This window comes from Oncorhynchus mykiss, chromosome 1, assembly GCF_013265735.2.
Source record: "Oncorhynchus mykiss isolate Arlee chromosome 1, USDA_OmykA_1.1, whole genome shotgun sequence".
Taxonomy (NCBI): Eukaryota; Metazoa; Chordata; class Actinopteri; order Salmoniformes; family Salmonidae; genus Oncorhynchus; species Oncorhynchus mykiss.
Genome location: NC_048565.1, coordinates 57062885 through 57089190, shown reverse-complemented (window position 1 = coordinate 57089190; position 26306 = coordinate 57062885). Strand labels below are relative to the sequence as shown.

Here is a 26306-nt window from a genome sequence, read left to right as displayed (position 1 = left end):
ACATTTGAATGTCGGCGTGTGTGTCTGTGGGCATGCATGTGTTTGTGTGCGAGTGTGTAAATGTTTATGTAGCTATGTAGGCCTATTCATGTGGTTTCAAGTCGCTGTGGTTGTAAATGAGTATAATGGCTGCATATGGCTGTGCTATAAATATGTGTTAAGTTTTATTCTGTGTTTGTGTGTGCAGGTGCAGGCCACAGATGCAGACCAGGGCGAGAACGGCAGGGTTTTGTACAAGATCCTCTCTGGTGAGTACAACTTCCCAGTCGCCAGGTGGAGATACTTTTCACACTTGCTCGCACAAAAACAAGTACACACAAAAGACTGTTAACAACAACCCTGCACGCTAATACTGTATTAGCCATTTGAAAGCTCAATGATACATTTACAAAATGCAGTATCAAATTACTGTTGGTAATATTCTAGTATTAATATTTGAATCTATACCAATACCCTCATGACCATCCTGCACGCGATCACTCTTAATCCGCAGCTAACATCTCTCTTCCCATTTCTCTCTCTCTCACACCACTCCCTCTCTGTCTGTCTCCCCTTCCCCTCTCCACCCCTTTCTCCCCCCCACCCCATCCCCCTCTCTCTGCCTCTTTCTCCGCCACCCCCCCCCCCCCCCTCTCTCTATGTGTGTGTCTCCCTATCTCTCTCTCTCTGTCTGCATGTGTAGGAAACAGTAAAAGTCTGTTTAGCATCAATGAGCTCTCGGGGCTCGTGACGCGGGGCCAGAGGGCTCTGGACAGAGAGAGCAGCAGCTCCCACGTGCTAGAGGTAGAGGCCTACAACAGAGACCAAGGCAGGATGAGGAGCTCCGTACGGGTAAGTAGAGTAGGAGGGTAGAGAGGGACAGAGTAGGAGGGGAGACAGTGTAACAAATCTCTTCGTCGTCTGAGGAGGAGTAGGAAGGATCGGACCAATATGCAAGGTAAGTGTCCATGTTAATTTATTAGACTGAACACACAAAACGAAGAAACGAAACAAAAGGCAGCATAACATAACGTAAGGTGACATACACTAAACAGAAAACAACTACCCACCACTCAAGGGCGAAACCAGGCTGCCTAAGTATGGTTCTCATTCAGAGACAACGATTGACAGCTGCCTCTGATTGGGAACCATACCAGGCCAAAAGCAGAAATACAAAACATAGAACAAAAACATTGAATGCCCACCCCAACTCATGCCCTGACCAAACTAAAACAGAGACATAAAAAAGGAACTAAGGTCAGGACGTGACAGACAGGGTCGGGAGACAGGACAGGGCTGGAGGTGGAGGCCTACAACAGTGACCAGGGTAGGATAATGAGCTCCGTACGAGTGAGGATGGAAGGAGGATACAGGGGAGGGTAGTGGGAGACTGGGTAGAGGACAGAGGAGGGCAAGGGAGGGGACAGGGCAGGTGAGCAGCTCAGTACGAGTGAGGATGGAAGGAGGATACAGGGGAGGGTAGTGGGAGACTGGGTAGAGGACAGAGGAGGGGAAGAGAGGGGACAGGGCAGGTGAGGAGCTCCGTACGAGTGAGGATGGAAGGAGGATACAGGGGAGGGTAGTGGGAGACTGGGTAGAGGACAGAGGAGGGGAAGGGAGGGGACAGGGCAGGTGAGGAGCTCCGTACGAGTGAGGATGGAAGGAGGATACAGGGGAGGGTAGTGGGAGACTGGGTAGAGGACAGAGGAAGGGAGGGGACAGGGCTGGAGGTGAGGAGCTCCATACGGGTGAGAATTGAAAAGGGATGGGGAGGAGAGGGGACAGGGCTAGAGGTGGAGGCCCACAAATAGGGACCAGGGCAGGATGAGAAGCTTTGTACGGGTGAGGCAGGAGATAGGGGAGGAAGAGGGGATGGGGAAGGAGGGGGGAAGAGGCGATATGGCAGAACATAGAAGAGGAGACTGTTGGGGTCATACATGAGGGAGGAAAAGGGAGAGGATATGTTGCAGGATTCAGAAAATAACAAAGGAGAGAGAGGGTTGTGTATTGGGAGATGAGGGTGTGGGACAGAACATATTAGAGTATAGGGCTGGAGTAGAGTATGGCGCAAAAGGGAGAGAGCTGTTGGGGTATAACACAAAGGGCACCTTTAAACTTGTGAGTAGTTGTCCAGTTATACTTCATTGACTCTCAGTCCCTCTGTCTTCCCCCTACAGGTGATAGTGTATGTGGAAGACGCCAACGACGAGCCACCAGTGTTCACCCAACAGCAGTACAACCGCCTGGGCCTAAGGGAGACCGCTGGCATTGGCACCTCTGTCATCGTAGTCCGAGCCACAGACCCCGACACCGGTGGGTGTTGCGGTGTAACATAATGTACTACAGTACCCATAGCCCTCTGTACAAGCTGGTATTATTGATAATAAATACAGTGTAATGTACATACATATACAGTGCCTTGCGAAAGTATTCGGCCCCCTTGAACTTTGCAACCTTTTGCCACATTTCAGGCTTCAAACATAAAGATATAAAACTGTATTTTTTTGTGAAGAATCAACAACAAGTGGGACACAATCATGAAGTGTAACGACATTTATTGGATATTTCAAACTTTTTTAACAAATCAAAAACTGAAAAATTGGGCGTGCAAAATTATTCAGCCCCCTTAAGTTAATACTTTGTAGCGCCACCTTTTGCTGTGATTACAGCTGTAAGTCGCTTGGGGTATGTCTCTATCAGTTTTGCACATCAAGAGACTGACATTTTTTCCCATTCCTCCTTGCAAAACAGCTCGAGCTCAGTGAGGTTGGATGGAGAGCATTTGTGAACAGCAGTTTTCAGTTCTTTCCACAGATTCTCGATTGGATTCAGGTCTGGACTTTGACTTGGCCATTCTAACACCTGGATATGTTTATTTTTGAACCATTCCATTGTAGATTTTGCTTTATGTTTTGGATCATTGTCTTGTTGGAAGACAAATCTCTGTCCCAGTCTCAGGTCTTCTGCAGACTCCATCAGGTTTTCTTCCAGAATGGTCCTGTATTTGGCTCCATCCATCTTCCCATCAATTTTAACCATCTTCCCTGTCCCTGCTGAAGAAAAGCAGGCCCAAACCATGATGCTGCCACCACCATGTTTGACAGTGGGGATGGTGTGTTCAGTGTGATGAGCTGTGTTGCTTTTTCGCCAAACATAACGTTTTGCATTGTTGCCAAAAAGTTCAATTTTGGTTTCATCTGACCAGAGCACCTTCTTCCACATGTTTGGTGTGTCTCCCAGGTGGCTTGTGGCAAACTTTAAACAACACTTTTTATGGATATCTTTAAGAAATGGCTTTCTTCTTGCCACTCTTCCATAAAGGCCAGATTTGTGCAATATACGACTGATTGTTGTCCTATGGACAGAGTCTCCCACCTCAGCTGTAGATCTCTGCAGTTCATCCAGAGTGATCATGGGCCTCTTGGCTGCATTTCTGATCAGTCTTCTCCTTGTATGAGCTGAAAGTTTAGAGGGACGGCCAGGTCTTGGTAGATTTTCAGTGGTCTGATACTCCTTCCATTTCAATATTATCGCTTGCACAGTGCTCCTTGGGATGTTTAAAGCTTGGGAAATCTTTTTGTATCCAAATCCGGCTTTAAACTTCTTCACAACAGTATCTCGGACCTGCCTGGTGTGTTCCTTGTTCTTCATGATGCTCTCTGCGCTTTTAACGGACCTCTGAGACTATCACAGTGCAGGTGCATTTATACGGAGACTTGATTACACACAGGTGGATTGTATTTATCATCATTAGTCTTTAGGTCAACATTGGATCATTCAGAGATCCTCACTGAACTTCTGGAGAGAGTTTGCTGCACTGAAAGTAAAGGGGCTGAATAATTTTGCACGCCCAATTTTTCAGTTTTTGATTTGTTAAAAAAGTTTGAAATATCCAATAAATGTCGTTCCACTTCATGATTGTGCCCCACTTGTTGTTGATTCTTCACAAAAAAATACAGTTTTATATCTTTATGTTTGAAGCCTGAAATGTGGCAAAAGGTCGCAAAGTTCAAGGGGGCCGAATACTTTCGCAAGGCACTGTACATACTAGTATTGATTGATAAAGAGACAGGACACCATTGTGTCAGCTTCAGAACACCTTTACTAAAATAAAACGGAATATGCTGTACAGAGCATTATGGGTAGTGTACAGGGGTACAGGGGTGTCCCTCAGTAAGCCAATGAAGTGGGGTGTTAGAAGGCTCTCCCCGCCTCCATAGTTATTGGTGTTATATGACTCTCATACAGCTTTTATGCTGAGTTGTATTGTTCTGTCTGAAACTGGCATTTAGCTGAGCGTCATTAATCTGAGTGGCCTTTAACCCTCTACTTCTGCTATTCTTTGTGTGCTTCCTCTATTCACTTCCCGTCCTGTAATGTGTTGCACAAACACTGTGTGGGAGAACTGTTGCTGTGATGTTGACAGTCACCAAACACTACAACTTTGGTCTTCATCACCTCTGAGGACGTAATTATGCCATATCCTGCCCACATGTAATGGAAAGTTGGAAATGTCTCTTTGTTAGAGCAGAATATAGATTTTTGGTTATATTGTGGTTGGACATTTTAGATAGGTGTGTGTAGCAACAATGCATGGCTATGTACTCAGTTTTAGTGTAAGAGTTGTTTGAAAAGACCTCCTGAAATTTTAGCCTGGGTGAGATGGAGTTTTGGCCTGCCTGGTGACATCAGTAGTAGTTAATAAACCAATAAGAAAGATAACAGCTAGTTTTCAGTTTTGCCCTCTCCACTCGGACCACTCCCAGACACCCCTAGCAAAAGTCTTGCTTGAGAAATTGCTCTTGCTAAGAAGCCATTTTTGTTACTTTTTGAGCATTTTAATTAAAAACAATCACAGTAATGTACTTAATTGTTACCCAGAAATGATTTCATATTGAGATAAAAACATCTGCATTGGCCCTTAAAGAAAAAAAACATTTTGTTTGTTCACTTCTCTCACTTGTTTTGCATCCCTTCTCCAAACCTCCTTCCCTTTACACCTTGCCCTGCAACTCCCTCACCTCCTCCCTGTCTTCCCACCACTCCATCCAGGTGATGGCGGGGCGGTGGCCTATGCCCTCGTCTCCGGGTCCGACCATAAGTTCGATGTGGACGTGAGCACGGGCCTGGTGACCACTGTAGACTACCTAGACTACGAGACCAAGACCAGCTACCTGATGAACGTGTCGGCTACTAACCAGGCACCGCCGTTCCACCGTGGCTTCTGCACGGTCTACGTGACCTTACTTAATGAGCTGGACGAGGCAGTGGCGTTCTTCTCGGCGGGCTACGAGGTGTCACTCCTAGAGAACATCGCCACTGGAACGGAGGTGGTGCAGGTACAGGCGCAGTCGGCAGACAACCTCAACCAGCTGTCGTATCGCTTCGACCCGGACACATCGCCAGCCGCCCTCACCCTTTTCAAGATTGACAGTATCACGGTGAGTCGGTGGACAGGATAGGGTGTAACACCATAATTAGCATTTTTCACTCTTAGTCCATTTAAATTCAGGAAATAACTACAAATCCGATTACAATTTTCCATTGAAAATAATTGTTCCTGAATTGACTGAATTGAAATTGAATTGATCCCTATCCCTGCTGGATACTGTACTCTGCTCAAAATAGGATTATACTGTATATTTCAAACTAGGATAAATCAGGTTGTTTGTTCATGTGTTTTACTTCTTCTATCCCTCTCTTTTTCCTTCTCTCTCCATCTATCTGTCCATCCGCAGGGTCGTATCACAGTCACAGGGCTGCTGGACAGAGAGAAGGGGGATATCTACACCCTGACTGTAGTGGCTGACGATGGGGGACCAAAAAAAGACTCCACTGTGGTACGGCAGTCACTTATTTCTTTCAATCTTTCATTTTTTTCTTTATTTTCTTCTTTCTTCTTGTTTTGACATTATTTGCTTGTAAATTTTTATTCCCTGTTGTCAGAGATGGGCAGTATATCTGTTATATGTATTTGAAATAGGTATTTTAATTACTTTTAAGTATTTTTAAATTTTTGTATTTCACTGGCCTGAACTACAATCCAATGTGTTTTGTAACAAGATCATTTTGAGACATGTCATTAAAAAAATTATATTAAAATACTGTACTTTTCCATTCCATTTTCTTAAGCGGTTCACAATTTTCAAATCAAATCCAATTCTATTTGTCATGTGCCAAAAACAACACTGTTGTTCACTGTGAAATGCTTACAATGCATTTTTAAGAAAATAGATTTAAGAAATTTACTAATTTACTATTTACTAATATTTACTAATATTTAAATAAACAAGTAAGAACAAAAAAAAAGGAACACAAGAAATGAATAATTGTGTGGCCCCTTTTCACACTGCAAGTCTGATGGCACTATGGTGTGATAAGAGTGTCTGGTAAATGACCAGAATGTTAATATAAATATTAACACTTACAAAGCATGCTGGGCATTATTCTAAAGAGCTCTGCCCCCAAAACAAGGCCAATAATCATTTTTACATAAACATTTAGATTTTGGTAATTTAGCAGACACTCTTATCCAAAGTGACTTACAGTCGTTGCATTCAACTAAAGTAGATAAACAACCACATATCTGTCTGTTACCACATCACAGTCTATCACATTGTTACCTTAACTGAGAATGTTGTTGTGGTGAAGGCATGCACTTGCAAATGTATATTGTATTAAATATCAAAATACCTAAAATAATTATATTGTGATTAGATACAACACTTTTCAGAAGTATTTTGAATTGCATTTTAATACATTGGTCTTTAGAGTATTTTGTCATTTTAACAAGAAAGTATCTTTGCCCATCTCTGCCCGTTGTCAGGTCTCACCTGTTTTCAATAATGAACCATGTAACAATTTGTTTAATCTATTCTGTTGTAGAAAATGTCAGTTAATGACAATCTTTGTTTTCACCTCGTTACTGCTATCTCATGGGGAAATTGCAGAAGGTATGTGTTGCTTTCCGTCTTCAGTCTGGAGAACTGCCTTAAAGTTTTAATGAAAAGCTTAATTAAGTTTGTGCGTGTGTGTACGCATGTGTCACAAATGTACTTTAATAATTTTTAAATAGCATACCGTGCTAATCGTATTAAAATCAAAAGGTATGTAGCATTCCATCCTCCTTGTCAATGGCAGTCTCTCATTGGTTGTGTCTATGCATGTGGCAGGTGTCAATCACCATACTGGATGAGAATGACAACAGTCCCGAGTTTGATATCACATCTGATTCGTCGGTGGAGATTCCAGAGAACACGCCCATCGGGAAGAGAGTGGCTGTGGTGCTGGGGCGCGACAAAGATGCTGGGAATAATGCACTGGTTAGAGAGAGAGAGAGACTTTTGACTTTTTGTTCTGCATACTCACCTTGCCCTCTACCCCATGATACAAAACAACATCACTCATCATGATAACCAAAACCTCACCACTTCTACAACTGTATATCTAACCCATCTTCCCCAGTTATGTAGACGGCCTCCCCGACACACCGTATCTCCTTAAACATCGCCATACTTTTGATAATTTTATAGAACTCAAATTCCACCGTAAGGCGCACAGAGATCCCATTAAATCATAGTAAAGGGTATGTTATCCCACCTGTGATCCTGTTCCTCCTTAGCCAAATAGGCAACTTTGCCTGAGCAAACAGAAAATTCAACAACACATATTGGCCTTTTCCTTATTCGAATACCTGTACCCCATTATAAACATACCAACAGTAAACTCCACCCCCAACCTCTCACACAGACATTCCAAAAGAGACATTAATGGCATTAACCTGGCGCACACAGAAAACACATAATACACAGTTTCACTCATGACACAGAAAGGACTCCCCTGTCTGACTCCCGGATCGACCAGGGCTCCATGTAGAATCCTCCACTGGAGGTCCCCTGACCTCTTTCTTACTGGGTGTTTGTAGAGCCTCCTCCATCTAAAACCAACCATACCCCCTACCATACTCCCTACCACCACCTTCACTCCTGACAGGCTCCAAATGTTCCTCACCTTAATGCAGAGGTTGTAGATGACTTTACCTCCCACCCCCCCAAACTTCCCCAGGCTCAGAGTGTTAAAGTGCAGCGAGTCCTCCATACCCCCTTGCCAGTCCCCAGTCTCTGCCGTCACCTGCTGTGGTGGAAACATTGGTGGACCCTCCCCATTTGGCCTATCAAACACCCCCCTTACCGGTACAGTCAGTGCCTCCTTGACCTCCCCCAGAAATCTCTCCAGCAGCCTAAGATATGTTAGTCCTGTTTGTTGTGCCAGGACTTCCAGGGTTTTCCCACCGCTCCTCCCCCCGCAGCCGCAGGTCGGCAGCTCATCGGCAACTCTCCTACCCCAACACACTCACGCAACACGCAAAAGAAGTCCACTGGGATTCCATCGACCCCGGTGCACGGCTGGGGGACATCTGGGTTGCGGCCTCTGCGAGTACATGGGACAATAGGGGAATGTCAATTTCATCCCTCTGTGCCAGAGAGAGCTTAGGGAGTTATGCAAACAAAACCTGAGCACATATTGGATCTCACAGTTCTGCAATATACAACTGGGTATAAAACTCCACAGTCCGCTCCCGCATCTCCCCCACCACAGAGGTCACCCGCCCATCCGACAGCCGCAGACAATGCATACCGTTGGCTTCACCACTCTGTCTTTCCAAACATAGAAGAAGGGCAATGTCCCTGAGCATGGAGAACCTAGCTCTTACAAGTGCTCCCTTTGCTTTAACCTGGAAAAAACTGCCCAGGCCCCTACGTAATTCAGCAAAATTAGCCTTGCCCAAACCAGCTCTACCTCCACTTCACTGATACTACACTCGAGTTCCCCCAATGGTAGTGCCCAACAGCCTATTGATCTGATGTACAACTGATCGAGTTGCGCTGCACTTACCCTAGCCCCAAAGACCTTCACCCATGTATACTGTCTTGTGTTGGGATGTCAAGTTCTCCAAACATCCACTAGGTCAAACTGCTTAATTATGTCCCTTAACACTCCCTCTGAGCCTGAATGAGGCTCCTCTCCATTTCTAGATTTCGTAAAATCCATCATACAGTTCCAGTCCCCGCCGACCACCAGCTTCTCCTCAGGCGCTACCTGTGAGAGTTCCTGTCTAAGACACCAAAACAGATGCGCCATCTCTCTCCCTGTGTTAGTCACATACACATTTATAAGGACAAAACCACCGTTGTTAATTGCTGTTTTTACTACAAGCAGTCTACTCATACACACCTCCTTTGAGGAGCAAATTTCTACGGCCAAACCCGGTGCAAAAAGGACTACCACCCCTGCACTAATATTTGTTCTATGGCTCAGCACACTTGACCCTTTCCACCAGAGCCCCCAATCGACTTCATTCACCAGATGAAGGTTCCTTAGGGCCTTTGACCAGACCAACCTCTCCCCTCCCACCTCCTTTATTCTCCCCCTTTTTCCTCTCATGCTTGACACCCTCTTCCACCGCCCATAGTCTCTTGCCTCTCCCCACTACACTCTCCTCATCCATTAGCATAACCTGACAAGGCCCAGCCTCATCTACACCACCATCCATGACATGACTAGACCCATCCTCATCTGAACCCCATTCCATAGCATGACCGCGCTAGGCTGTGAAGCCATCGTGCACCGTTCAAACCCCGGTAAAAAAACTCTGTCCTCTCCCTCCCTAACTAAGAAAAAAAACAGCGGGTACTGCTAAACTAACAGTGTGTTAACCCTCCTCCACAGAATATTTAAAGAAAAGACCTAGGAAATGGGGGGGGGGGGAGCTCAAGCAAGCCTTGTTGAACTATTTTCTGCTCTTTGTCTCTCAGGTGAACTTCAGTCTGGTGGCAGGGAACATGCAGGATGTGTTTGAGATCCGGACAGTGAACCACACCAATGGAGAGATCTACGTCAACTCCCCTCTGGACCGAGAGTCTGTTGACCGCTACCTGCTCAAGGTTAGACACCTGGGTCATATCCATTTTTATTTATTTATTTATTTGATTTTAACCTTTATTTAACTAGGCAAGTCAGTCAGAACTAATTCTAATTTACAATGACAGCCTACCAAAAGGCAAAAGGCCTCCTGTGGGTAAGGGGATAAAAAATATATATATACAGTTGAAGTCGGAAGTTTACATACACTTAGGTTGGAGTCAAAACTTGTTTTTCAACCACTCAACAAATTTCTTGTTAACAAACTATAATTTTGGCAAGTCGGTTAGGACATCTACTTTGTGCATGACACAAGTCATTTGTCCAACAATTGTTTACAAACAGATTATTTCACTCATAATTCACTGTATCACAATTCCAGTGGGTCAGAAGTTTACATACACTAAGTTGACTGTGCCTTTAAACAGCTTAGAAAATTCCAGAAAATGATTGCATGGCTTTAGAAGCTTCTGATAGGCTAATTGACATAATTTGAGTCAATTGGAGGTTTACCTGTGGATGTATTTCAAGGCCTAACTTCAAATCATGGGAAAATCACAAAAAAAATCTGCCAAGACCTCAGAAAAACATTTGTAGACCTCCACAAGTCTGGTTCATCCTTGGGAGCAATTTCCAAACGCCTGAAGGTACCACGTTCATCTATACAAACAATAGGACGCAAGTATAAACACAATGGGATCACGCAGCCGTCATACCGCTCAGGAAGGAGACGTGTTCTGTCTCCTAGAGATGAATGTGCAAAAAGTTCAAATCAATCCCAGAACAACCTTGTGAAGATGCTAGAGGAAAGGTACAAAAGTATCTATATCAACATAACCTATATCGACATAACCTGAAAGGCCGCTCAGCAAGGAATAAGCCACTGCTCCAAAACCGCCATAAAAAAGCCAGACTACGGTTTGCAACTGCACATGGGGCCAAAGATCATACTTTTCAGAGAAATGTCCTCTGGTCTGATGAAACAAAAATGGAACTGTTTGTGGCAATCAAAACCTTGACCTCAATCCCATTGAAGATTTGTGGGAAGAACTGAAAACGCATGTGCGTTCAAGGAGGTCAGTTACACCAGCTCTGTCAGGAGGAATGGGACAAAATTCACCCAACTTATTGTGGGAAGCTTGTGGAAGTCTACTCGAAATGTTTGACCCAAGTTAAACATTTTAAAGGCAATGCTACCAAATACTAATTGAGTGTATGTAAACTTCTGACCCAATGGGAATGTGATGAAAGAAATAAAAGCTGAAATAAATAATTCTCTCTACTATTATTCTTATATTTCACATTCTTACAATAAAGTGGTGATTCTAACTGACCTAAGACAGGGAATTTTTACTAGGATTAAATGTCAGGAATTGTGAAAAACTGAGTTTAAATGTATTTGGCTAAGGTGTGCGTAAACTTCCGACTTCAACTGTAGATTTTGGACAAAACACACATCACAACAATAGAGACAACACAACACTACATAAAGAGAGACCTAAAGACAACCACATAGCAAGGCAGCAACACATGACAACACAGCATGGTTCAAACACAACATGACAACAACATGGTTGCATCACAACATGGTAGCAGCACAAAACATGGCACAAATATTATTGGGCGCTGCACAAAGGCCAAGAAGGTAGAGACAGCAATACATCACTCAATGCAGCCCCAACTGTCAGTAAGAGTGTCCATGATTGAGTCTTTGGATGAAGAGATTGATATAAACTGTCCAGTTTGTATGTTTGTTGCAGCTCGTTCCAGTCGCTAGCTGCAACGAACTGAAAAGAGGAGCGACCCAGGGATGTGTGTGCTTTGGGGACATTTAACAAAATGTAACTGGCAGAACTGGTGTTGTATGTGGAGGATGAGGGCTGCAGTAGATATCTCAGATAGGGGTTGAGTGAGGCCTAAGAGAGTTTAATAAATAAGCATCAACCAGTGGGTCTTGCGACAGGTATACAGAGATGACCAGTTTACAGAGGAGTATAGAGTGCAGTGATGTGTCCTATACGGCGCATTGGTGACAAATCTAAAGAACATCTAGCCGCTTGTGAACGCTCTTACCTGCCGATCTTTAAATTATGTCCCCACAATCTAGCATGGGTAGGATGGTCATCTGTGTTCAGAACAAGGTTCGGGGTAGAGAAAGCTTGTTGGTCACTAAGAAAGCTTTGTAGTAGATCATCTGCATTTAAATGGATTAGAGACCTTCCTACTGCCTGAGCTATGTTGTTGATGTAAATTGAGAAGAGAGTTGGGTTTAGGATTGAGCCTTGGGGTACTCCCTTGGTGACAGGCAGTGGTTGAGACTGCAGATTTTCAGACTTTATATACTGCACTCTTTGAGAGAGGTAGTTAGCAAACCAGGCCAAAGACCCCTCAGAGACACCAATACTCCTTAGCCGGCCCATAAGAATGGAATGGTCTACCATATCAAAAGCCTTGGCCAAGTCAATAAAAATAGCAGCACAACATTGCTTAGAATCAAGGGCAATGGTGACATCATTGAGGTTGCAGTGAGACATCCATAACCTGAGCGGAAACCAGATTACATACCAGAGAGAATACTGTAGACATCAAGAAAGCCAGTCAGTTGATTATTGACAAGTTTTTTCATCCCTTCATGTTAGTCTGTTTTCTTCCATTTTGTGCCTACCAAACGCTTCCCTGGCCTCAATGTTACACTGGCACATGTTCAGGCTTCTCAACGATAAGAAAATTATTTGCACTCAAGCTACATAGGATGGAAATTAAATAGTATTTTACAGCACAAACATATGAAGAGTTTATTTCCAAAACGCTTTATCCACCAATTCTTCACATTTGTGTTTTTTCATCAGACATTATTGCTTCGTGTGAGTAAAATATGAATGTTCTCAGATAGTTTTTATTCATAGATTTTAGGTGTGTAAGAAAATTAGTTTTTTTGCAAAATGCTATATATCCATTGTTAGGCTGGATGTAATGTTTGTATACTGTATATTTGACAGTGATATGTGGTTGTCTCACCTAGCTATCCAAAGATGAATGCACTTACTTGATAAGAGCATCTAATAAAAGACGAAAATGTCAAGTCTAAATGTTTTACATACAGATAACATATTACTGTACTACATTCTTTTAATATAATTATTTCTCTCAGAGTGAGGCGGATATATAGCATTTTGCAAAAAAACATGATTATCTGTCTCTCTGAAATTAAACCATTAAGTGATATATTTAAAAAAAACATCTGACTGTCATTGAACAACCTCATGCCATGATAGTGAAAAAACAGAAATCCCTTTCATAATTTCTTACCATAATTTCTGACAGTGTATACACAGTGCATAGGGAAAGTATTCAGACCCCTTGACTTTTTCCACATTTTTTAAGTCTCCCATCAATCTACACACAATACACCATAATGGCGAAGCGAAAACAGCTATTTTGAAATGTTTGCAAATGTATGAAATAACTAAAACAGAAACAGAAAGAAAAGTATTTAGACCCTTTGCTATGAGACTCAAAATTGAGCTCAGGTGCATCATGTTTCTATTGATCATCCTTTGGATGTTTCTACAACTTAATTGGAACCCCCTGTGGTAAATTAAATTGATTGGAAATGATTTGGAAAGGCACACACCTGTCTATTTAAGGTCCGAGCTGGCCGCCCGGCCAAACTGAGCAATCGGGAGAGAAAGACCTTGGTAAGGGAGGTGACAGTCACTCTGACAGAACTCCAGAGTTCCTCTGTGGAGTTGGGAGGACCTTCCAGAAGGACAACCATCTCTGCAGCACTCCACCAATCAGGCCTTTAGGGTAGAGTGGCCAGACGGAAGCCACTCCTCAGTAAAAGGCACATGACAGCCCGCTTGGAGTTTGCCAAAAGGTACCTATAAGACTATGAGATACAAGATACTCTGGTCTGATGAAACCAAGATTTAACGCTTTGGCCTGAATGCCAAGCTTCACGTCTGGAGGAAACGTGGCACCATCCCCACGGTGAAGCATGGTGATGGCAGCATCATGCTGTGGGGATGTTTTTCAGCGGCAGGGACTGGGAGACTAGTCAGGATCGAGGGAAAAATTTACGGAGCAAAGGACAGAGAGATCCTTAATGAAAACCTGCTCCAGAGCACTCAGGACGTCAGACTGGGGCAAAGGTTCACCTTCCAACAGGACAACAATCCTAAGCACACAGCCAAGACAACACAGGAGTGGCTTCGGGACAAGTCTCTCAATGTCCTCGAGCCAGAGTCTTGATCTGAAACCGATTCAACATCTCTGGATAGACTTGAAAATAGGTGTGAAGCGATGCTTCCCATCCAACCTGACAGAGCTTGACAGGATCTTCAGAGAAGAATAGGAGAAACTCCCCAAATACAGGTGTGCCAAGCTTCCAGCGTCATCCCCAAGTAGACTTGAGGCTGTAATCACCGCCAATGGTGCTTCAAAGTACTGAGTAAAGGGTCTGAAAACTTATGTAAATTGAATTGAACAGATATATTTTAGTTTTTATAAATTTGATAAAATGTCTAAAAACACGTTTTTGCTTTGTTATTTTGGGGTATTGTGTGCAGATTGATGAGGGGGAAAAAAGTATTTACTCAATTTTAGAATGAGGCTGTAATGTCACAAAATGTGGAAAAAGTCTATAGTTTTCGAATGCACTGTATAGCATTATGGAATTAAGTATTGTTATTTTAAAATGTATGTTTTGCCGATGGGTGTGTCCTCATGTGCGTACACATCAAATAACATTTTATTTGTCACATGTGCCAAATAGAACCTTACCGTGAAATGCTTGCTTACGGACACTTCCCAACAATGCAGAGTATAAAAAGGAATAATGCAAATGATATAGTAACAAGAATAATAAAATAAAATAAACAAGAATGGCGCTACAGACAGGGAATTACCAGTACCAGTTCAATGTGTAGGTATGCGTGTGTAGGTATGCGATATTTGCGGCAGATACTGTATGTACATCACGGGAGGTTGGTGGCACCTTAATTGGGGAGAACGGGCTTGTGGTAATGGCTGGAGCGGAATGGGTGGAATGGTATCAAATACATGGTTTGCTATTTAGCAGTCTTACGGCTTTTGGGTAGAAGCTGTCTAGGAGCCTGTTGGTCCGAGAGCCGATGCTCCGATTGCCAGACGGTAGCAGAGTGACCAGTCAATGGCTTGGGTGGCTGGAGTCTATGGCAATTTTTAGAGACTACCTCTGACACTGCCTGAAATGGAGATCCTGGATGGCGGTCCCTCTGTAGAGCTTTGCGGTCAAGGGCAGTGCATTTGCCATACCAAGCGGTGATGCAGCCAGTCAAGATGCTCTCGATGGTGCAGCTGTAGAACTTTTTGAGGATCTGAGGGCCCATACCAAATCTTTTCATCCTCCTGAGGGAGAAGAGGTGCTGTCGTGCCCTCTAGATGACTGTGCGGGTGTGGACCATGTTAAGTCCTTAGTGATGTGGACGCCAAGGAACTTGAACCTCTCTACCCGCTCCACAACAGCCCTGTCGATGTGCATAGGGGCATGCTCTTTGTCTTAATGACATTGAGGTAGAGATTGTTGTCCTGGCACACTGCTAAGTCTCTGACCTCCTCCCTATAGGCTGACTCATCGTCATTGGTGATGAGGCCTACCACCGTCGTGATGTCAGAATTCTTGATAATAGTGTTGGAGTCATGCGTCGGGGGCTGGCCCGTCAGGAAGTCCAGGATCCAGTTGCAGAGGGAGGGGTTCAGTCCCAGGGTACCTAGCTTGGTGATGAGCTTGGAGGGGACTATGTTGTTGAACTCTGAGCTGTAGTCTATGAACAGCCTTCTCAGATTAGTTATTTCCCCTCTTGTCAAGGTGGGACAGGGCAGTGTGAAGTGCAATTGAGATTGCATCATCTGTGGATTTGTTGGGGTAGTATGCGAATTGGAACGTGTCTAGGGTGTCTGGGATGATGTGTCATGACTAGCCTTTCAAAACACTTCATAATTACAGATGTGAGTGCTTCAGGGCAATAGTATTTAGGCTGGTTACCTTTTGAGCTCTTGGGAACAGGGACAATGGTGATCAGTTTGAAACATGTCAGGATTACAGACTGGGACAAGGAGAGATTTAAATGTCTTTGAAGCCACTTGCCAGCTGGTCTGCGCATGCTTTGAGAACGCGTCCTGGTATAGCATTTGCCTTGTGATTTTTAACCTGTTAAAAGGATTGGCCCCTTTTTTTTCAATTTTTGAAATGACATACCCAAATCGAACTGCCTGTAGCTCAGGCCCTGAAGCAAGAATATGCATTTTCCTGGTACCATTTGAAAGGAAACACTTTGAAGTTTATGGAATTGTGAAAGGAAAGTAGGAGAATATAACACATTAGATCTGGTAAAAGATAATACAAAGAAAAAAACAACAGTTTTTAATTTTTTGTATCATCATCTTTGAAATGCAAGAGCAATGGCCATAATATATTATACCAGCCCAGGTGCAATTTAGATTTGGCCACATATGCAATGTGTTAGACTGATCCCATGAACCATTGCCTTTCTGTTCAACATTTTGTATCAAGACTGCCCAAATGTGCCTAATTGGTTAATTAATACATTTTCAAGTTCATAACTGTGCACTCTCCTCAAACAATTGCATAATATTATTTCACTGTAATAGCTACTGTAAATTGGACAGTGCAGTTAGATTAACAAGAATTTAAGCTTTCTGCCAATATCAGATATGTCTATGTCCTGGGAAATGTTCTTGTTACTTACAACCTCACGCTAATCGCATTAGCCTACGTTAGCTCAACCGTCCCTCAGGGGACCCACCAATCCTTAAGTTAAACGTTTTGCTCATATAGGCCACGAAGAGCGACATCACACAGTTATCTGGAAAAACAGGGGCTTTCACGCAAAGCACCGTCTTATATTCCTTGAAGCAAACATAAAAGGCATTTAGCTAGTTTGAGATTTCTGCATCGCTGGGCAACTCATGGCTGGGTTTCCCTTTGTAATCCGTTACCGTCTGCAAGCCTTGCCACAAACAATGAATGTCGGAGGCGCTGTAATAGGATTGCACCTTCTTCCTATATTGTCCTTTTGAATGTTTGATGTCTCGTCAGTGGTCATATTGGGATTTCTTGTATGTGTCCATGTCCCTGGCCCGTTCATTGTAAGCGGTAGCTCTAGCCTTTAGCCCAGCATGGATATTGCCTGTAATCCATGGTTTTTGGTTTGGATACGTTCTTAGTCACTGTGGGGACAACATCATCATGTGCTTATTGATGAAGCCCATGACTGTATACTCGTCAATGCTATCGGATGAATCCCGGATCATATTCCAGTCTGTACTAGCAAAACAGTCTTGTAGCCTCGCATCTGCTTCTGTAGTGAGCACATCATTGGTAATTCCTGTTTGAGCTGCTTTTCTATGTGAACAGGATGCATGAAAATGGAATCATGGTCAGATTTGCCGAAGGGAGGACGAGGTAGGGCCTAATATGCATTTCTGTGGGTAGAATAAATGTGGTCTAGACTTTTAGCTCCCCTAGTGGCACAGGAGACGTGTTGGTAGAAGTGAGGTAGGATGGTTTTAAGTCTCCCCCGTTAAAGTCATCACCCACCAGAAATGCTGCCTCTATCACTAGACAGCAGTGATAATTACAGATGAGAACTCTCTTGGTAGATAAAAGGGTCTGCAGCTTACAATGAGGTATTCTACAGTACATCAGGTGACAAAAGCTAGAGATTTCCTTTACACTTTTTTATTTATTATTTAATTTTTATTATTATAATATTTTTTTAAATAGGCAAGTCAGTTAAGAAAAAAATATTATTTTCAATGACGGCCTAGGAACAGTGGGTTCAGGGGCAGAACGACAGCTCGGGGATTTGAACTTGCAACCTTTCAGTTACTAGTCCAACACTCTAACCACTAGGCTACCCTTGAAGCAGCACACCAGTTGTTATTTATGAAAAAACACTCTCCACCTCCTTTCGACTTTCCAGAAGCTGCGATCCGATCCTGCCGCTGCATGGAGAATCCACCAAGTACTGCGTGCATAGCCACGTTTCAGTAAGAAATATAATATTTCAGCTTTTCAAGTGTCTCTGATTTTTACCTTTATTTAACCAGGCAAGTCAGTTAAGAACAAATTCTTATTTTCGATGACGGCCTAGGAACAGTGGGTTAACTGCCTGTTCAGGGGCAGAACAACAGATTTGTACCTTGTCAGCTCGGGGGTTTGAACTTGCAACCTTCCGGTTACTAGTCCAACGCTCTAGGATAGGAGACTCTCGAACGAAGCTCATCCATTTTATTGTTGAGTGACTGGACATTTGCCAATAGAACAGCTTTTCAAGTGTCTCTGATTTTTACCTTTATTTAACCAGGCAAGTCAGTTAAGAACAAATTCTTATTTTCGATGACGGCCTAGGAACAGTGGGTTAACTGCCTGTTCAGGGGCAGAACAACAGATTTGTACCTTGTCAGCTCGGGGGTTTGAACTTGCAACCTTCCGGTTACTAGTCCAACGCTCTAGGATAGGAGACTCTCGAACGAAGCTCATCCATTTTATTGTTGAGTGACTGGACATTTGCCAATAGAACAGAGTGCTGTTCGGCTCAATTTCACCAGGACTCCACCTTATCTCCTGCGTCTATGCCTTCAGTGTTTTGGTAGCCCATGGAAAAAAGGAATAGGGACCAGTATGAACAGTGGAAGAGCTGAGTCAGAGTTGAAGTTGTATTTGAAGTCAAAATCGAGGTTAGTAACTGTCGAATCTGATGTCCAGAAGTGCTTAGTGGTGTGAACTTTCTGTACAAAAAAAGTTAAGATAAATATGATAAAAGTCACTATGTAGCAAAGTTGGGTTGGAACTCATAAGATATCAGGCTTCTCCTCCGGAGAAGAATACCGCAGTGTACTGCAGACCCATATGTATGCCCACCTACTTAAGCACGTATGTGTGTGAGTAATTGAACGTGTGTACACGCACACTATATGTGACTCACCTCCTGGATTTGGTCTTATGTGGCAAAATTTGAAATTGTGTTTTTTACATTGGATAAAACTACAGACTCAAGGCAACAAAATGATATATCATATATTGCATTTTTGAGGATCAGGGGAAAGTAATTTTGCTTTGAAAGTTGATAAACTTGTAAACTCACTTTTGAGAAAATGGCCTTTGAATATTTTGGCATCTAGTGAAGAGTTCTTCTTTGTCTACATCCACTCAGCGTCTTCACACCCTCTTAAGCTTTAGCCCCACCCATCTCGTATTGGTCTCGGAGCATTCAGAGCGCACACTTGACGCTCTGGCCGATGATTTGTTTACCTCTGGATAACATGAAAACAGCCTAACCAGCGCTGCTGGCAACAATTTGCTTTTTTGCAAGCGTTTACTGACACCGGCCATATTCAACGGTTGTTGTACACTTTAGCTTAAGAAATGTAGCTAGCTAGCTCGGTAACAAATTAAACGTAGCTAGGTGAACAACATGTAAGATCACACATGTAACGTTAGCTAACGAGCCAGCCAGCTAGTTAAACAACAATGAACATTGTGCCAAATCATGTCATTACTACCCTGTACGAATCTGCTGGTTGCTAACCAACCAGGTTCAACGTTAGCTCGCTAACATTAGGCTCTAATTAGCAAAGCAAACAGTTCTGGGATACGAATAATGTCATACACATAACGTTAGCTAAGGAGCCAGCCACCTAACATTAGCTAGCTAGCTAACAGTATACTTTAGCATGAAATGAAACCACTTTCTGTCAAAATTTGAAACATTTAATATCTGAAAATGTAGCTAGCTAGACTATCTTACACATATACATCATCATGCATGATGGACGCGTCTCCCTGTCACAGATGGCATGCCACGGTTGCCCTTATTTTGAAGATGTAATCTGGAAACAGGTGTTTTCTCCATCTCTTTAATGTGAAATGGAAACGGAAATCATCTGTCCACATTTGCAACACTCACTACTGAGTTCCAAACTGCCTCTGGAAGCAACGTCAGCACATTAACTATTTGTTGGGAGCTTCTTGAAATGGGTTTCCATGGCTGAGCAGCCGCACACAAGCCTAACATCACTATACGTAATGCCAAGCGTCGGCTGGAGCTGTGTGAAGCTTGCCGCCGTTGGACTTTGGAGCAGTGGAAACACGTTCTCTGGAGTGATGAATCACGCTTCACCATATAGTCTGACGGACTAATCTGGGTTTGGCAGATACCAGGATAATGCTACCTACCCCAATGCATAGTGCCAACTGTAAAGTTTGGAGGAGGAGGAGTAATGGTCTGGGGCTATTTTTCATGGTTCGGGCTGCAAGCCAGGCCTAATTGCCCAACATCAGTTCTCGACCTTACTAATGCTCTTGTGGCTGAATGGAAGCAAGTCCCCCCAGCATTGTTCCATCATCTAGTGGAAAGCTTTCCCAGAAGAGTGGAGGCTGTTATAGCAGCAAATGGGGGACCAACTCCATATTAATGCCCATAATTTTGGAATGAGATGTTTGACGAGCAGGTGTCCACATACTTTTGATCATGTAGTTTATGTGTGTGTTATGACAGGTGCGTGCCATGGACAGCGGTGTGCCTCCCCACTACAGCGACCTCTCTCTCATTGTCAACATCCTGGACGTCAACGACAACACACCCATCATCGAGAGCCAGGGGGGCTACAACGTCAGCATCAGTGAAGTGAGACACGCACACACATCAGTCAGCCTATACAATCATATGCACGTGCACACAAACACACACATCAGTCAATTACATACTGAATAATACACACACCCAAACACACACGCACGCATCTATCAATTCAACTTTTAAAGTGTCCTCTGTGTCATAGATGCTTCCAAAAAAATTACATCTGAAAGGGATGTTTGCCTGTGTTTTAAAAAAGTAATCAACTCCATTTCGGTCTGACTCTAGTGAAACTACCACCAAACTACTGCAAAATGAAGTTAAATTACTAGTTGAATTACATGTATTGGAACTACTCCCCAACACTGACCCAAAGCCTTTCAAGCTTTCTGTCTCCCTACCCTGTCTCCCCATTTCATTCTGTACTGCCTGGATACAAGTCCCCCAAAAATATGAATGGCGGGTGGAATTGCACTCTGCTTTAAAAACAAAAACAAAAAGCTATGAAATATATACAGTACACAGAAAAGATAGTGTATTATGCACATGATGCTGAAAAAGTTATTGTCCATCTATCTGTGTGTGTGTGTTAGAATGTGGGGGGTGGTACGTCCGTCCTGCGCGTGGTGGCCACAGACCATGACATCGGGACAAACGCCATGCTCTTCTACTACATCACCTCGGGTAACCAGGACCTCACCTTCCGTATGGACCGCATGACAGGTGAGATGACAACCCGACCATGCCCACCCGACCGTGAGCGCCAGCAGGAGTACCGGCTGACCGTGATGGTGGAGGACGACGGTACACCTCCACTATCGGTGAGTCAGAGAGGGTTAGAGGTCAAGGGTGGGAGGGGGTGGGGGCTGACACACAGAGCTAAGGGAACAGGGATGATTTGAATTGGACAGGGTTTTGGTCACTGTGTTACCAGGGTCACGTTTAGTAGGCAAATGTTGCAAAACATAATGAATAGAGCCGTCTACATGTCAGATAGGCATGCTTATTTTATCTTAACGTTACACAACATTGTGCCTTGTTAAACACTCTCCTGGACAGTAGCTGTGTAACTTGTGACTTGGCTATAGGTTGTTGGACTGGCTTCACTCAGAAGAGTCATGTCAGGTTAATCACAGTTGAAAACATGTTGCACTCTGTTGGTGTTCCTCAGTACTGCAAGCATTTCACCATATAGATGGGCTAGGATAAGCCTGGCTTATTCCTGGTATTTTGAATGAGTCAATACCTTTGAAGTGGTTTCAGTGACCGAATATGATGAAACTGTATAAAATAAGGAAAACATTTTGAATAAGGAAATATTTGAAATAATACATCAAACTAATATTAGCAAATCATTTATTCAGGCCTCAGAACATGGAGAAAGACTTTCTAACGCATTTGAAGACAATGTTCACATGGCAATGCTCCTTACTTAAGGAGCTATAAATATAAAGCCTTTATATAGTATGGCATAAGTTTATAGATGATTTGTGAAGGATGTACCTGTATATAGTGCATATTAAGACATCATGTATGCTATATAAATTTTTTGATTATTTAAAGTGTCCCCATGATGAGTAGCAGGTTGATGGTTTAATCCCATGTGTTCTGCGTTGGCTGATCAGAGGTATAAGGACAAGAAGTACACTGTGATACACAGGAAGTGCACGACGATGTGCAATAACAGGAAATCCACGGCTGTGGTGCCATTTTACTGAAAGAGGAAGAAGAGACTTGTTACTTCCTGTTTAGAAACCTTGCAAGAGCTCTTCACATATTCCTCACCACAATGTGATTTGTCTGAGTGTGTGCATGCATGCGAACGTGCATCCTCTATTTTTGTGCAACTGTGGGACTTATATGTCATGTGATCGGTCTTTGTGGTCGCCTATGTGTGGCCTCTGTCTCACAGAGTCTATGATTGACACACTTGGTGGAAAAAGTACCCAATTGTCATACTTGATTAAAAGTAATGATACCTTAATAGAAAATGTCTCAAGTTAAAGTCACCCAGTAAATACTACTTGAGTAAATGTCTAAAATGATTTGGTTTTAAGTATACCTAAGTATCAAAAGTAAAAGTATAAATAATGTCAAATTCCTTATATTAAGCAAATCAGACATTGTTTTGTTTTTTAAATTAAGGATAGCTAGAGGCACACTCCAACACTAAGACATAATTTACAAATGAAGCATATGTGTTTAGTGAGTCCACCAGATCATCATTAGGGATGACCAGAGATGTCTTGATAAGTGTGTGAATTGGACCATTTTCCTCTCCTCCTAAGAATTCTAAATGTAACGAGTACATTTGGGTGTCAGGGAAAATGTATGGAGTAAAAAGTAGTATATTCTTTTCTTTAGGAAAGTAGTGGAGTAAAAGTAGAAAGTGTCAAAAATATGAATATTAAAGTACAGTTACCCCCAAAAACGACTTAACTTCAACAGGATCGGTGGGTTCCCATTGGGATGGTTGAGCTAACGTAGGCTAATGTGATTAGCATGAGGTTGTAAGTAATAAGAACATTTCCCAGGACATAGACATCTGGTATTGGCAGAAAGCTTCAATTCTTGTTAATCTAACTGCATTGTCCAACTTACAGTTGCTATTACAGTGAAATAATATTATGCAATTGTTTGAGGAGAGTGCACAGTTATGAACTTGAAAATGTATTAATTAACCAATTAGGCACATTTGGGCAGTCTTGATACAAAATATATTGAGTATACAAAACATTAAGCACACCTGCTCTTTCCACGATAGACTGATCAAGTGAATCTGGATGTAAGCTATGATCCCTTATTGATGTCACTTGTTAAATCCACTCCAGTTAGTGTACATGAAGGGAGAAGACATGTTAAATAATTTCCAAGCTTTAAGACAATTGAGACATGTATTGTGTGAGTGCCATTCAGAGGGTGAACGGGCAAAACAAAATATTTAAGTGCCTTTGAACGGGGTAGTAGGTGCCAGGCGCACCGGTTTGTGTCAAGAACTGCAACGCTGCTGGGATTTTTCACGCTCAACAGTTTCCCGTGTGTATCAAGAGTGGTCCACCACCCAAAGGACATCCAGCCAACTTGATATCTGTGGGAAGCATTGGCGTCAAAATTGGCCAGCATCAGTGTGGAATGCTTTCTACACCTTGTAGAGTCCATGTACGACGATTTGAGTCTGTTCTAAGGGCAACTTAATATTAGGAAGGTGTTCCTAATGTTTGGCAAGAAAACCTCTTAAAAAACACATTAATACAATAAAACATTTCCTCCTAAATGTTTGCAGACAGACTACTCACCATGTGGCCATAGTGGAGGGGGATGCAATTCCATCACCTTGTGGTATTTGTTGGCTAAAGGCACATTCATTATTTTAAAGCATGGGGGGGCGGACAGCATTTTTCAGAGAAAGATGTTTAAAAATAGACTAAACAAATAATTAGATCACTATTGTTCAATGTAATAATAGAACAAATCAAGATGTTCCATTGAAGTAATAGTGTTAAACATAAATCCTGAATTTCTTTATTTTCAAACATTAAGTTTAGGAAGCAGGGTTTGGGACAGCCACCTCAATAAAAATAGCTGTATAAACAATGGCTTTATAATATATTAATTTAACAATGTGTTTGTTATTGGCTTGGATTGAATTAGAACATATGATGTTAATAAAATGTCCCAAGTTTGGAGACTTAATGTCACGATCGTTGGAAGCATACTCTGACCAACGTGCAGCGTGATCTTGGTTCCACATCTTTTATTAGAAATAAGTGAACCACACAACAAAACAATAAAGACTAAACTAACCGTGACGACCATGGAGTGCTAACATGCAACAACACATGAACAATATCCCACAAACCACAGGTGGCAAACAGTCTACCTAAATATGATCCCCAATTAGAGACAACGATTACCAATCTAATTGGGAATCATACAAAATCACCAACATAGAAAAACAAAACTAGAACCCCACATAGAAATAATAAACTAGACTAACCCCCAGTCACGCCCTGACCTACTCCACCATAGACAATAAAGGCTCTCTGTGGTCAGGACGTGACACTTAGCTGTTTTTAAAAATTGTTTTTTGGGGGGTGGGACAGCAATTTACACCTGTCATGATATGCCCTGGGGGGAGGATCATAGCCCTCCCTGCCTCTCTCTCCACAGTTGTATGACTTTACAACAGGTCATAAATACCTGGTAGAAACTGCCATGCAGTATTGAGAGAGTCAACCAGAACAAAGCGCTTATCTTAGTTCAAAACTTATAATCCCCCAAATGGGAGAACTAAACAATATTTCTACTTTTGAGAATGTGGGAATGGTCCGTGGACACTTAAGGGACCGTTATGATGAGTTTTTCATTTGGTGCTCTCATGAAGGACAGGAAACACACATAAATGTATCTCTTCAAGTGCTGTCAGGTTTACATCTAAATATTGGAAACGTATGTGATTAAACATGTAACTATTTGTGAAAAGACGTAATGTGATATTAACCTTCTAAATGGGAGTATGGGTTTTCATATAAAGTTACCATATCAATGGCCACGCCCACGTGAGCATAGACATGACTTCGGCGCCATGGAACTGCCCTTTTCTACTCCAGAGTATAAAACCACCCGTGACAAAATGTAAATTTCATACCAAAGAGACCCACGGTAAACCGGACATCTCGAATGGTTAAGAAGTCAGAGAATGCCGGGACAGAGTACCCACTTTGGAATGGCTACAATTCTATAGGCCATCGGAGGCCATACAGCTGTAGTTTTGGCTACACAGCTGGAAATGGTTCAACTCTGAGACTATTGATCACTACAGAATAGGAGCAAATCTCAAACGAATAGTCTGCAGCTAGATATTACGCAAGTCTAGAACGAGAATACCGACAACCGCCGAAGCATCTATTCTATGAGAACATTTCCGAATGGCACTCTGAGTTATCCATTCAAACCAAGTACAACCACGAATGTCATTGTAACTTCTGGGAAAGTTAACCAAAAACTCTGATGAACTCTACATGACGATCGAGTGGATTCCAACAGAGAAGACAACAACGAAATATGGGCGTAAATATATACATTGCACATGAATGGCCACTCATTCGAGAATAATTGCAAAGGATTATCAATACAATGATTATAATTATCCACTGTGTATAGTGGATCCATTCTGTCTTTCCTGCTCTTTCTCAGTCCCCACCCCTTTCCTTTGTCTACCAAGCCGTCATATCGGCTTAGCCCACTAGGGACTTTTCTATCATCATTAGTAACCAATATCTACTGTTTGTTTGCTATGTAATTCTGTGTGATTATTTAGTTGTTAGTAAATGAATAATTAAGCCAATTTGTATATCGCTGATTCATGATTTTGGCCAGGATTCGTGCAAATATCCAATGGTTTACAACTTCCAGTAATGAGAACTGATGAGGCAATTAATAATTCAATAATAGAAGACCAATTGATCAGATATTAAAATATCTGAAGAGTTATATTCGGAAAAGTATAACTTTGTAATCTCAACATTTTCCGTGGTGCCCCGACTTCCTAGTTAATTAATGTTTACATGATTAGTTTAATCACATAATAATTAGACCTAGAGAACTGATTTGATATAAATAAGTCTTCACATTTAATGGTAGTTCAGACACGACACACCTATTCTGTAAAATCACCCATAAATAATAGGTCCCTCCTTGGCCTACTAGAACAACATGTTCTTGTAGCATTGGGAAACCTGCCAGCCAGTGAGTGTATATTAT

General features: G+C 42.5%; 1 protein-coding gene across 1 annotated transcript in view; it reads left to right on the top strand.

The window, feature by feature from the left end:
* cdh23 (cadherin-related 23) overlaps positions 1-26306 on the top strand; it is a 655816-nt gene that overhangs the window by 471234 nt on the left and 158276 nt on the right. Inside the window, exons 28-37 of the mRNA XM_036980724.1 lie at positions 188-248; positions 683-831; positions 2157-2292; positions 5032-5420; positions 5718-5819; positions 6930-6932; positions 7152-7301; positions 9795-9923; positions 20466-20594; positions 21137-21364. Coding sequence (XP_036836619.1) covers positions 188-248; positions 683-831; positions 2157-2292; positions 5032-5420; positions 5718-5819; positions 6930-6932; positions 7152-7301; positions 9795-9923; positions 20466-20594; positions 21137-21364 — 1476 coding nt within the window. The remainder of the gene's footprint in view (positions 1-187; positions 249-682; positions 832-2156; positions 2293-5031; positions 5421-5717; positions 5820-6929; positions 6933-7151; positions 7302-9794; positions 9924-20465; positions 20595-21136; positions 21365-26306) is intronic.